This window comes from Styela clava, chromosome 5, assembly GCF_964204865.1.
Source record: "Styela clava chromosome 5, kaStyClav1.hap1.2, whole genome shotgun sequence".
In the NCBI taxonomy this organism is placed as follows: domain Eukaryota; kingdom Metazoa; phylum Chordata; class Ascidiacea; order Stolidobranchia; family Styelidae; genus Styela; species Styela clava.
In genome coordinates this window covers 19,929,378-19,943,888 of record NC_135254.1, presented here as the reverse complement: position 1 = coordinate 19,943,888, position 14,511 = coordinate 19,929,378, and the positions used below count along the sequence as shown (strand labels likewise).

The 14,511-nt window shown below is 35.3% G+C and overlaps 1 protein-coding gene across 1 annotated transcript; it reads right to left on the bottom strand.

Annotated features, from left to right (window-relative positions):
• Positions 1–2,288: 2,288 nt before the first annotated feature.
• Positions 2,289–8,086, bottom strand: LOC120343997 (sialate:O-sulfotransferase 1-like). The gene is made up of 8 exons (XM_078113041.1): positions 7,954–8,086; positions 7,434–7,513; positions 6,849–6,951; positions 5,613–5,758; positions 4,443–4,617; positions 3,946–4,220; positions 3,124–3,324; positions 2,289–2,998 (listed from the first exon to the last, which is right to left on the bottom strand). The coding sequence occupies exons 1-8, from the start codon at positions 8,001–8,003 to the stop codon at positions 2,571–2,573; spliced, it is 1,458 nt and encodes a 485-aa protein (XP_077969167.1). The 5' UTR covers positions 8,004–8,086; the 3' UTR covers positions 2,289–2,570.
• Positions 8,087–14,511: the final 6,425 nt, after the last annotated feature.

Genomic DNA, 14,511 nt, shown 5'->3' with positions numbered 1-14,511 from the left:
CGCAGCATTCACATGATAGCGTATATATTTTTAGTTTAACTAAAAATAAAATATAAATCAAGTGCGATGATTTTGACTATAAAAACTCTAATTATTCAAGAGTCATACACAATCATGAGACATTTGCTGAAATAACAAAAAATGTGAGTTAAGTCAAAATTACTTCCATGTACAGTAATACAAATTTTATCACAACGTTTCCAAAAAGGTAATCTGGCATCTAGCAAAATGTTATGCAGTCTTATATTGTTCGGATATCTCAATACACACAAGCTTTAATTAGTGAGGTATACTCTGATAGTACACACTTGGAAGTTCTCGGCGAAAACAAGGACTAAGTGCCTCAATCGCCTCAGGCCAACTTGATTATAAACATAGTCGTACATTTGCTTCTGTTTAAAATCAGTGTTTCCCAAACTTTTTTCTGCCAGCGCCCCCTTGGATGACTTTTTAACTAGTAAACGCCCCCCTGACAAAAAAAAGTCAAAGCAACTTTATTCTCCATTTATTATTAGTATAATGTGAAGATTGAGCCTAGTGAAATGCCACTAGTTTGATAATATCTGGCTTCATTTCAGTCAAAAACAAGTCTTGAGTCTCCTCGTCTGACACTGTCGAGGAAATCTTTTTTGATATGTAAAAGTGCGGTCACTGCACTAAATACATGCTCTACCAATAATGAGCTGGCAAGAGCAAGAGCAATATTCAACCCGATCTTACAGGTGAGGATATTTCAATTTGATTGGGTTTCCAAAAAGATGGAATACTGAAAGACTGAACGTGGGTTTAAAGTATAAACCCAATGATAGTGGTGCATGTTCGCTTCTAAAAGTTCGGGGTTATCTAGAAAATGGAAACCAAAAATTTCTTAACTATCTTCAAAAAAATTATTTATTTGCGAATAAACTTCTATTTGCGTATGATTTTCTCAGAAGTTTTGCAAAATTTTCAACCACTTAGTGTTCTGCTGAAGCGCAGGGCATGGAAATGAAAGAGTTCAAACGATGAATACAGAACATTACGTAGTTGTGCCAAGAAAAATCTGGACATCCCTTGAAGGATTGATAGAGGTGACCAGCAGTGGTTCCAGCATAACGAGGCAACGCCCCATACATAAAATCAGACGCTTGCTTTTCAGAGAGAAAAGACAGCAATGACATCCAGTGGGCACCCCAATTATCGAATTGAAACCTTTTGATATGTAGGGTGTTCGAGGGACCTTTGTATCAGGACAATCCTCAAAAAAGTAGTGAACTCAAGGCTGCAATCGCAGAAATAAAATAAAATAAATGCCCAAAGAAGGGTGATTGACAATGTTGCAAAAAGAATGAAATTCTTTCTTCAATACCGATGAGGGCATTTGGAACATATATATTTTAGGAACAACATATTTTTGTGCAAAACGTCCTAGATTTTCCGACAATTTTGGGTACAAACAAACACAAACATTAGTTCAAGCGTAGACAAAAATGAATAATTACTTTATTTTTGTAGAAGTAATCGAGAATTTGATGGCTAAGTTTTTTGAAGACCACGATGTATAATACAGTTTTTGATATAAATCAGTTTAAATATGCTGCTTCAGTTACTGTATTCGATATTTTGAACTTACGCAACACAAATGATACACCGACATCAAACAATTTCAGTCACAACATGATTTAACAACAGGCTAGGTCTTTGTCGCTTGCTAATTTATGTATTACTTATGTAGCCTTATTATTCAATGACTCAAGAAATATAAATGAATCTGTTAAGTCGCAACCTGGAGATGGTCCTATTTGGCGGGCGTCAGTTCAATCAGAAGCCCAGCTCTCACGTGTTGCTCTTAACAAAACCAAAATTATAATATGAAGGATGTTGTACTTACACTGCCGCTTCGAAACACTATAGAACACGATAGTAAAATGAAGCTGTTATTCAAAACAGTACAACAAAACTTGCAGTGCATGATGAAGGAAGCGTATGCCGTATGCGCTAGACTAGTATTATTATGAAACAAATCGGATCTGAAAAAAAGTCATAACATCTGTTCTACGTTAAGCGAGAAATTTCCAACACCGAAATCACAAGCAAACTAGTTTGAACCAAAACATAGAAGTAAATTACATAAACTATCACACTTCTTTTGAGTTCCCGTATTGATGTCAGCGCCCACCCAATTGCCCAGTTTAACATTCAGCGCCCCCCAATTGCCCAAATCGCCATCAGCGCCTCCCAAGTTATCGCGTTTTCGCCCACTTTGGGAACCGCTGGTTTGAATGATGAACCACGCAGCATTCACATGATAGCGTAGATAGTTTTAGTTTAACTGAAAATAAATATAAATCAAGTGCGATTTCTAAACTGTGTAAATTTAACACTAATATTTGTAAATTAGTCATACTGATAATTACAATTGAAAATAATGATGTCTAATTTTATAAATAAAAATGTAATAACTGAAGTTTTGCAATGTATACGTAACGAATGAGATATCGTACCACGGCTTCTTTATCTGATCAAAGCGATGCGATTTAAACTAGATTTGAGATCATGAAATGTAGCTTACATTTGTTATAGCTTCTTAATCATAGAAATGGCCTTACTATCATCAATTTCTTTACTTTTGGTGAAGTATTCATTGAATACCCACCGTGGGTATCTGACAATGGTCTTTCATATGGCGGTAAAGTATGATATCCTTTGATAAGCAGTGCTATTTTTACTTCAATTATACAGGCGTTAATGTGCCAGATCATAACATTCGTGAAGTATGTATACGTCAAGTTTTTGTACCGACGAAAAAATCCTCCTCGGTCATTTTCAATGCACAATAATCGCTTTGTCTCTTTAGCGATGTCTGAACCTAGAAAAGACAGAATTAATTCCATTGATTTTTTCTTGCTTTGAATAAGGTCCTCGTATGTTAAAATAAAAGTTGGCTTATTTGTCTTTAGTATGTGCAAATGCATGTTTTTCCATTGATCTGCTTTAACCATCACAAACTTTGTCCATTCTGGAAAAATAGAAATAAAATCAACTTGTATAAATTATTTGTCATCTTTTCTTCCAATATCCGTGTTTGCCATCACACTCTAGTTCCTATTCATCTCTTCTTCCTAAAATCTTTATCTCTTTTACCTGACGTTTGAAAGTCGCTGCTATTTCTGTGTCCAACATGCCCAGATGCTTTTCTGTTGAATTCTGCCATAAACGCATCGTATGGATTTCTAATGATCAAAATCTGCTTGTTGTACATCTTTTTATTCCTTTTGTGAATCACGTGATCTTTCACACCGAGGATGTCGTTACTTGTCATTTCTAAAATTTCTCCGTAAAATCCTGAAGACGAGTAAGTATTAGTTATCAAAGTAACACGTAAAACTCTATAGAATTCATGAGAGATATAAAAGTATGAACCACGTGGATGATTTGAACCCAAATAATTGGTAAAATAAATAAAATAAAATTGCTTTATATAACAATCAGTGTTCGTTTATGGAAAGAATCCAAAAACTAATTTCAAATTTTCTACAGAATTGATGGCATTCCCGAAGTATGTGCACCAAGATGGCGCACAATCTGAACCCTAACCTGGTACACATACTATGTTCAGATTGTGCGCCATCTTGGTGCACATACTTCTGGAGGTCCGAATTGATTACGAGTGTGCCGTAACAGTAATCTTTAAGAAGCCTGCATCGCGAATTGAATTCAACTATAAAAACTCTAATTATTCAAGAGTCATACACAGTCATGAGAAATTTACTGAAATAACAAAAAATGTCAGTAAAAACAAAATTACTTCCATGTACACATTGTACAGTAATACAAATTTTAACACAACGTTTCCAGAAAGCTAATCTGGCATGTAGCAAAATTTTATGCAGTCTTATATTGTTTGGATATAGAATAAAGCTCATAAATTACAGAAAATAAGGGAAAACTATTTGTCACAACTACCATATGAAAACAATTCCGCTTCATCATATACGCTTCCAGTATATATCCCAGTTGCCATCTCAAGAAGATGCCGAAACCAAGTATTACCAGAACCAGGAAAGCTTAATATTCCAACGTATGGAACATGTTTATTAGAAGCATAAGTTTTTTCAAAATAGCATTCTTCGTTGATGTGTAGTGTTCTGTAAATCGTACTGTACCCAGGTGTAGTTTGTGTAACGGTCTTTTGAAATTGTGTCTTCAGAGCATCCGATCCATAATCAATAACGTTATTGCTGTAAATGATTGAAGTTTTTTGCGTTTTGCGTCTGTATCAAAGCTTTGGCGATTAAATAAAGTTAATGGTTTTCTATTGGTTTGACATGTTTATATATATATCAGGAGTTTTCTGATTTAGATTTAGTCAACCATTGTTTGATGATGAGCATCCTAAACTCGAGCTGCCTCACTATGGCTAGATTATAAATCAAAAAACAACTACGCCCAAAATTACTCACCTTTGTCTATTATTATGACAAATGCATTGTGTTTCATCAGTGACAGCAGCCCAAAAAAAATTTCGTTTTCCACATTCAATAAAACAGTCAAAATCGTTCAGATTTGTCGATTCCCAAAATGACCCGGTGACCTTGAAATTGTCTTGCCTCAGGAAAAAACTTGGTTTGGGGTGACCTAGAAAGAGTAAAACTATCTGGTCTGTTTGTTCCGACATGAATACGAATCCATGGTTGCCATTGTTATTTATTGCTTTGTTTGCCATTTTTCAAAACAGGAATATGGCATACCGTAGAGGCTGACACTAATATCAAGGAGTTAAGGTTGCGTGTCACCTGTGCTTTTCTTAAAACAATGACGACTGTACTGAGGTTATGGCCAGTTTGTCAAGGCAGGAACCTAACACTAAACAAGCCAACGGATGTGATTAACTAGGTTAACTGGTTATACACTATTTTATATCAAGCATTTTTTGTATTATACATATGCAATATACCCGCATTGCAACATAATGTTCGGTTTCTTTTCTCTATATGTGTAAATCGTTAGGTACACAGTCGCCTTTGTGCCAACCTAAACATCGGCTGAATCGTGTCAAAGTTGACCGGGATTACCATCTAGTTTATCATATTTAGTTCAAGTTCACCGAGAACAGAAGCAAGAATTCAATATTAGGTCATAGGACACAAACAGTGTTGACGTATTGCCCGGGGGTCCCGACGTACACCTCAGGATAAGTTAAATAACATACAACGTATTATGTATATGTATTATATTGGAAAAGCAGCGAACGTTATATTATTGATTGAATTACTTAGTGCGAATTATAATGATAAATGATGATACAGTGTAAACAACAGAAGGGTTTTGAATATTAAACCCAATCCTCGAGATAGCTACAATGGATATTTATTATAATTTTCAAAATTTGCTATGGGCATGTCCTGCGTCACTAACCACCTCTATCGTTTGATGGCCAATTGATAAATCGGTGTCCTTCCTGTTGGGTTGGCGCAACAATCTTAGTAATCCACATTTATCAGATATAAGACTGTTAAGTGCACAATGTTATAAAATTTCATTCGCAGCATTCGTACATAATAATTCTTAATAACGTAGCTAGCACATTTAACCAAGGTTGAGTAGGGCTTGGCATCATATCTCATAGTTACCTGTGAAATTTGTACTTGTCGGTATGATGTAAAGTCTCTGGTGAGATTTATTACCGCAACTGATTTGTTGAAACTTCTTATTCCAAATCATATCTTTACAGCAAATACATTGGTTTTCTCTTTTAACAATTAGATGAGTGAAGTTCCTGTTAAGCAAATTTCGATCCATATGTTATATAATCTATGCGACAAATCGACGAGTAACATCCGAAATGCTGCAGACATCTTCAACAATAGAGTATTCAGGGTTTTTATGTAAACTTCTATGGCCTAGTTTCGAAGGCATCACATCGGAATACTGCTCTTTCATTGACTGCATTGTCACTCTTGACATGCGCTTTAGTGGTTGAGAACATTTTGTATTAGCTGATGGTGTTTAGATTGGAGTTTTCAGTTTCACTTGGCTTCTGTAGCGGGCTAATAGCTAGGGCTGGGAATTTTAGGGAAAACACTTTAACCGCTAACCGGGTAAAATTAACCGGTTAACCGCCGCGTGACGTTTGACGTAATAATTTATAATTTCAGCTTGTTACATCACGATGCTTATAAAGCAATTTTGCGTGTTATTATCCCGGTATCGCTTATTAAAATTATTCACGAATCGAGATAGTTTCATGATTGCTCTGCTGCAAGAGATAGGCAGCGTGTGGTTCGGGGGTGTGGAAGTATTTTTGGAAACCTGATTCCGTTGTTAAACGTCATTTATGTGGCAAATTATCAGTGTTCGATGTGCAAATTTTACTTCGAGATATATATCACATGAAGGAAAAACGGCATCAACTGCGCACTTGTTGTATGACATTGAATATCCGATTTTGCAATGGAATCGTGAACAATTTATTTCGAAATCGACCGAAAACTGATTCTGAATTCATCATTGTCAAATTTCCATAATCAGCAATCTTGGTACTTCCATTATTTTTCACATTTATTGAGTCCTTACCCACACAGTTAGTGATATTCTTTTGAATTAAATGCCACAAGAGATAAATTTGCGATGACGTACCGGTGATCATATTTGAAGAAATCGTACGGTATGAAGATGATTTGTACCTGAGATGTCAGTTAACGGTTAAAATAAATCGTATCCATTAACCACCTGAAATCGGTTAACCGGTTAACCAATCCCAGCCCTACTAATAGCATTTCTCGACGGTATCTCAAATGTAACATTTACTGCAATATTATTCGTCTTCAAAGATTATTAAGCTGGGTTATTTATACTTATACACTCACCTTTTGTAACAAACAGGCATACTTGTCATTAAGTCACGTGTTTCCAGTTCAAGAACAGTTTCGAATGCATGAGTGACTTCCTCAAAGCACCCGATAAGTTGAGCTATAATCGCGAATAACTCCAATGTTTAAATCTTAGTATTCTATATTAAGTTGTGAGCTATAGCTATAGAGACGAACAATTTAAAATAATTAAAGCAAATATCACGATCAGCAATAAACGCACAAACCTTTTTCAAATTGCCACAATGTTTATTTTTTGCTTAGGTTTCGTAAATGCATAGTATTCGGATCAAATGGCACACACACTTTTATGCACATAAACGAGATTTTAAAATGTTTTATCATGTTGATGCTACCGTTCCACGTAAATGATAGAAAATAAATGATTATGGTAAATGTGTTACACGGTCAATACTTGGTTATTTCATATTATTTTCAACTGGTTTCTATCTGAAGAATTAACGTATGTATTAAGAACCTGGACATAAATAACATTATAAAATAAATGGAATATTAAATAAATGAAAATTTGATAAAATTTCCCTACTTTTGTTTTTCGAAGACTCAAAATTATTTACTTACTTTGATATAACTGGTTTTGGTATTCGTCCATGCGTCGTTTTAGATTTTCATTTTCTTCATGTTTCTTTACTATATAAATCCTGAAATGCAAACTTCATTTGTATGTTTGTACTATGATATTAAAATATTTGTCTAATATATTTCTTTGCTTAGAATTGGTTCTGCGGATAATTATTGGATAAGTCTGCCAATAACAACATCTATTTATTGTCTCCCTCTGTGTCACATTGAGGATGAGATTTTCTCATTTGTCAAAGTACATTAAATCCCCAAAAGGCAATAATACAAACCAGAATTGTTTATAACATTTGCCTAACACTTCAGGTGCAAGTAATGATGAATTCTGAAAATGTTTTGAAAACACCGAAATTGGATATACACTATAGTAATGTATCAATAGTGGCCCTTTCTTTTGAAAGTACAATTCTTTGTAATCAACGCGCGGTGTTCTAGTTTGTTGAATCTTTATTTTAGTCTGGTCTAGTCAAATTATTCTTTACTTTCAAAAACTGCCACTTACCCAAAAATTAATAGAACAAAAATTACGATTCTCCCATACTTTATACTCATTGCTCCTCTGGACTATTCACTTTGTAATTCAACTGATGTGATTTCATGCGGCAAAGTCAACGCTGAATACGGTATTGCAGAACGCACCAATAGAGGAAGTATATTCATGTTGTACAACTACATAAGCGAATACAATCAAACCCAACGTTAGCCCATTGCTAGCAAAAGAAATAATTTGGGCGGCTCATTTTATTGCCTGCGTAATAATTCAAATGTAAATCCGTTACGATTTGGGCTTTTGAAGACTTAAATTTGAATTAATATTATGTTCATTTATTCCACTTGTACAACGAAGACGCAATGACTTGATACGCTATAGTAACCTTTTTTAGTATAAGAGCATGCAGCAAGTCAGAAATATGTGAGAGCCGCATAATTTTTGAAATTAATAACATTAGAATACCGTGAACAGAAAAGAAATTTACGCAAACGTCTAATAACAATAAATAATATTGTAAAGTATTTTATGCGGGGCCATTTCAGAAGTAGTTGACTTGTGTGTTCCCATCTTATCTGTATATCTGTAAGTTTTTTAACTTCTGTTGCAAACCAATTCTGTTGCATTGTAACTGTTACATTGGTACTTTTAATTTGGGAGGTACGCCTTTGTGTAATGCGACGCACGCGAAACCTCGTTTGGGCTATAAGTCGCTAGAGCTTCGTATTCTTTGAATCCAAGACTGCGACAACATCAGAAAATGTTTTTTCACTAAATCACAGTCAGGGTATGGATGTTTAGCACGAGCAATATTTCATGATGTAACAAAACTAGCTTCAGTTGTTGATCGAATTTCTTGCCAAATGATTTAAACTCATTTAGTGTTCTTTTACAACTGATGAGGGTAGTCTCTCAATAAGTTTTTGTGACTGGTTTCATGGTGCCGTTTAACATTGCTTTAACTTTATTCTGACTTAACAGCTTATAACAGATTGATCACAACGGTTTATTTTCTTGACTAGTGAATTCGTATTATTCTTCCCATTCTGACTTGACAACTCTTTTCTTACTTGAGGACATATCGCAATGTAACTGAGACTGTAACTATTGACCGCAATATCGCCAACGAAGCAACAAACATTTGACCATTGTGACACTGATTTAAATTTAAAATTCCACACTGCAACGATTTCCATACTAAAACATAATCTGTCTTGATCCTTGTTGTAAACTTCTTCTACCGCTCAATAAATTAAAAAAAGAGTTTCTTTTAGTTAAATTTAGATAATAATTAATATTAGCGAGACGAGCCGCATGAAAATTGTCGCGAGTCGCATGCGTTATACCAGGGCTTCCCAAACTTTTGAGCTTGCGGCCCCTTTTGATATATTGAAATTTTTCGTGGCCCTTGTTCAAGTTAAATATGCTAAACAGTTTGAAATATGCATTTTTGATATTTTACCGACACAGCTAATTCCCAGCTTTTAGTAGGCCTACTCAATAACAAAAACAAGCACATATTTACTCAGATTAAAGTTACTCAATTATTCAATGTAATGGGTGCGAATGCTTTTTGCTGCATAGCAAGTTCAGCCGTGGCGCAATGTTTGTTTATGCAGGCCTAATAATGAATTTCGATGTCTGCCCATCGACGACCTGGTTCTAATCCGGGATTGTTCACTCTTATTGAACAAACTTAGCATAAAGCAGCGGTTTGCAGCGGCACCAAATCATCAAGGAAAAAACTAATGGCGCACCTCCACGAAAAATATGCTGTCGCAAAATAAAACACAAGTTTGTCATCGTTAATATGTATATATTTTATGCCTTTTGAGGGTTTTTAAACATGTAGGCCTAAAGAATAGAGGCAAAGGTTAACCTTTCTTTCTTAAGTCCGCCTAGTTTTTCTTTAAAATGCTTAAAACTCACTAATGTTCGATAAACTCGGTTCAGCAAATGAATAAACTGCGTCCAACGAAATTGCAGCATTAGGGTTTACCTGTTACATATCAGAAAGTGAACAATATTGAACGGTAAAATGAATTTGATTTATATACACATCATTTGCTTTAATGAGAAACAATAAAGCATTTAGAATAAATAAAATATGTAATATGTTTCGAGGCGCACTGAGAAATCGCCTTCAGGAACCGCTAGCTTAGCGATTGAAGTCGGTATTGTTATGCAAGCACGCATATATATTGGGTCTAACGATCAGAATATGCATTGTTATGCAAGCGCGATGATTCTACCGGTTTCCCCCAAAATAAGTCCAAGCCGGAATTTTAAAAATGTTTTCAATACAACCGCTCGACTTGACAAAAAGACTTCGTCGATAGCGCAATTTGTTTATCCCGTGGAAGTTTCAAATCTGCTAGGGCGTCGCAAAATTCCGTGATGATGTTATAATCAATGAAAATTCGGTTTTCTGTAGATAACGATTGTTTTCCTTGATTCAAAAAGGGTTTCGCACGACATCTTCTTTGCGATTTCGTATTTATATAGCGCAGGCTTTTTTAACCATGGCCCAATAATGGTGATTTCACTGACTGTTGTTAGGTTTTGTTTGTTCGTTTATATAAAACTCATTGCAATAAAGGTATTATATTGAAATGTATCAATACGTACGGTATGTTTTACGAGAAGTCGCAACTTGAGCATATTTCTGGAGGGCGTCACAATACAATGAAGTTCGAAAACCACTGGGTCCTAGTCGATAGAAAGAAATCTACGTTTTAAATGGTTTATAATCTATATGTAGCAGCTATTTTAAATGAAAACGTGCTATTAAACTGGTATCATATTTCGGAATTCATATTTTGTATATTAGAAAAATCTCGTTATTCTCTACATCCCCCAAAAATGAGTGTTCGAGAGAAAATTGAAGACAATGTCTTATTTTGGGGAAAACACGGTATGATGATGTATATTCACTCGGAATCGTGAAATTATCGTTTTACACTATTTTTAATCATTGTATTTCAAATGAAAAGTGAAAAAGTGCAATAGATATAGTACTTTGTGTGAAATTGGTGTTCTCTTCGCGGCCCCTAGAATTCGTTTCGCGGCCCCTTCCAGGGCCGCGGCCCTGGTTTGGGAAGCTCTGCGTTATACAATAAGCACTTTTTAGTATAATATGGATTTTCCCTAAGCCTTGAATTTTGTCTGTCTAATCTTTATTGTAATATGAAGACACGAGTACTGTACAAAGTAAATGTAATTGTGTTCTTCAAGCAGTACTAATCTTCTACATTATCTTTCTTAATAAATTAAATAAAGTTGCGTAAATTTGTCAATCACTCGCACACACTCTGTGGGAATTTTTCTGATTTTCCTGCAATTGCAGTCTGGAGTTCACAAAACTGTTTGTTCTGTTACACATTGTCCTTGGAATACCCTTACAGATCTTTATCAGCCAGTCAAGTGTGTGATTTGATGTTTGAGGGGCAGCCTCGATCATGGTCATTTCAATCAAATTCCTCCACATCGTCCAAGTGATATCGAGAACTTCCTCGGCATCATCATGTAACGTTCCATATTCACCATTTAAGCACTTTCATTTTTGTCTTCAAACACGTCGTGTCTAATAACAAGAACAATAATAACAACAAAACGACCCATATGTGATTCCAGTTAGAGCTATTGAAACAAAATATCGAAGCAAGCTTGTGATTGACGATGATATGAGATGCTGTCTGTCGTCCACTCTGCCTATAGGTTTGATCATTTGATATCACAGAAACAGTGCCACCCCTCTCACTAAGAATAAATCAGGACGATGTTGTTTTTGTGTTGATTCTTGCGTTATTGTGGCTTTTGAATTATACAAATCGAGTGCCGAAAATTTCATTTTAGGAAGGGGTAATTTAGCTTAAGGAAATTGGATTTAGGGTTAACGACACTAAAAAGTTTGGGGACCACTGCTCTACACCGTCCAAGTGATATCCAGACCTTCCTCGGTATCATAACGTAACATTCTATATTCACCATTTGAAGCTCTTTCATTTTCGTCTCAAACATTTCGTTTCCAATAACAAGAACAAAATAGTACCGTGTTTTCCCGAAAATAAGACCTACTTTGAAAATAAGACCTAGCCTGAATTTTAAGAATGATTTTAATATAAGCCCTCCCCTTAAAATAAGCTCAGTCAATAGCGCGATTTTTTTCATCTAGTCGATAGCAAGAAATCTCTCCTATACGTTTTAAATGATTGATAATCTATTTTTTGCAGTTATTTTGAAAAAAACGTGTTATTTATAAGTAAATAGATATAGGTTTTCATATTTTGTATATTTGAAAATCTCGCATTTCTCTGCTTTGTAATTTTGTTTTTGATGAATGAAAATATAAGACATCTCCCGAAAATAAGCCCTAGTGTTATTTTTCGAAAAAATATTGAAATATGACCCAGTTTTATTTCCGGGGAAACACGGTATAAGAATATATATGTGTGAATGTCTATAAATGTTTTAATATGTTTAGAAGATGTATTCAATGCGTGTAAGACATAAAAGCGCCAACAAAGGCACACATTTGTGTAATGTCAGCAGTCTGACAGCCCTACCGTTACAGTGGATGTTTCCCGAGCACGATATTTTGTTTCGATATCGTAGCAATGGCCAATAGGCAATAATTCACACAATGAAGTTCTTTTCTTGTCATTGCTGTAAACTGCTTGTATGAGGAAGTCTGATTTTGGTCAGACGAAACGTTACAGAAATATATTTGTGTTAGTGTGCAGCAGGACTCTTGAATTGCATATAATGAAGTAACAATTGTAATATCTGTCGCTCGGACAGATATTCAATCATGGTTGATACATTGCCTCGTTTCCGTGGTTTTCACGTTTTATTTGTCAGTCTTTAGTTGTGTTTCTAAAAATTGGTTGCAAATGAATTAATTGATTGCCATCATGTTTTATGAGAATCTTTTGCAATGGTAGAGTATAGAGAGAATTTTTTTCTAAAGTCAAATTTCGGAGAAACACCCGTGAGCTCCAGTTTATTCTGTATCTATATCCCAGGGCTGTCACTTTAGACATTTAAATGCTGGAGTTGGAAAAAATTGAGTGCAATAAACTGCGAAAAAACAAACTAAAAAACAGCAGGAAGAGAGATTCACTGGGTGCATTACTAGTTATCATTTAATTTAACCCAATTCGAAATAAACAATGTTTCACTTCTTATAAGGAACCTGTTTCGGTTTCAAAAAATATGTACAACAATAACATATAAAATTCCGTCTGTAGTAATAACACCAACTTCAAATGATCTTCGAAATCTACTATGATGTAATCGTAATATAATGAACTATTTGTACTCTCTTGTTTTGTTTGTTGGACACGTGTGTGGACCTATGAATCGTCTTCATATTTTTGGTAATCTTGTTCTTGTTGGTCTTATTTTTCTTCGTATCTTTTTAAAAAATCGCTCTCCTCTCCGATTTACTGGACCAAATGCTTTGAAATTTTCAGTGGTTGAAGATCGAATTTTTGGTGCTCCTGAAGTATGTGCACAAAGATGGCGCACAACCTGAACCATAACCACAATGTTCAGGTTGCGTGCCATCTTGGTGAACATACTTCTTCATACCTATAGATCGTTTTACTTTTTTTCGGACACCTAGTGGAACACCCAAAAAGTCGCTGTTATGCTGGCACTCTTCTTCTTGTTCTTTTGACCACGTGCTCATCGAACGTCGGTGTGTAACGAAATTTTTGCAGGACTGCTTCCCTCCGATTAACGTGTACATGTATTTGAGCATTGCTCTCTTGTTTTTATTAACTCTAGTGACTTCATATTCAGATATAATTTTTGGATGTTTTGTTTTCCAAACTAGATGATTTTAGATGTTATTTGAGGTCATAGTAGATGTTTTTATTCAATTCAGAGGCAAGTGGAAGCCCTGCTGTATCCACAGAATATGGGCAAATATGTCACTTCAGTGCATATAGGCCTACATGTTAAATAGAAAATATAGATGTTTCGAAAAGATAGAAATGACACCATTACAGTCCTAAAATGCGACAATACTCATTAACCCTCACGGTTTTTGTCTAATCGCTGAATCGAGTTGTCAGCTCAGGCGAGTTGTCCGCCAGCGCAGTAGCCTACTGACAGACTGATGAACAGCTTGGCCTCCCAAATACAGAATACATGCTTGTATAATAAGTGTTAGGTTTTTCCGACTCCGTAATCGGTAAAACCGACGATAACATACTTGAAAAAAAAACTGATTATAGAATCGGGCGAGCAAAGGAGACCTTGAGTAAGTAGCCTAATGTTTATAGCGTAATTTTCAGAATTTGGGTTGGAAGGTTTTGCCAAAAGAAGTGATAGACTACGTGTTCACTAACCTGAAAGTCTTAAACTATTTCACTCACAACCACATAGATATGAAAAAGTAAGAAATACACGAGAATCAGGGTGGTTCACGTAACCGCTCTCCTCCGCTATCAAGTCCATGCTTCCGAAAACAAACATGAGAGCTCTGCTCAAACATAGAAACCTTGGACACCAAAATATATGTTGGCCAGTGTTATGAATCCCAAATACAAAAATTGACACACA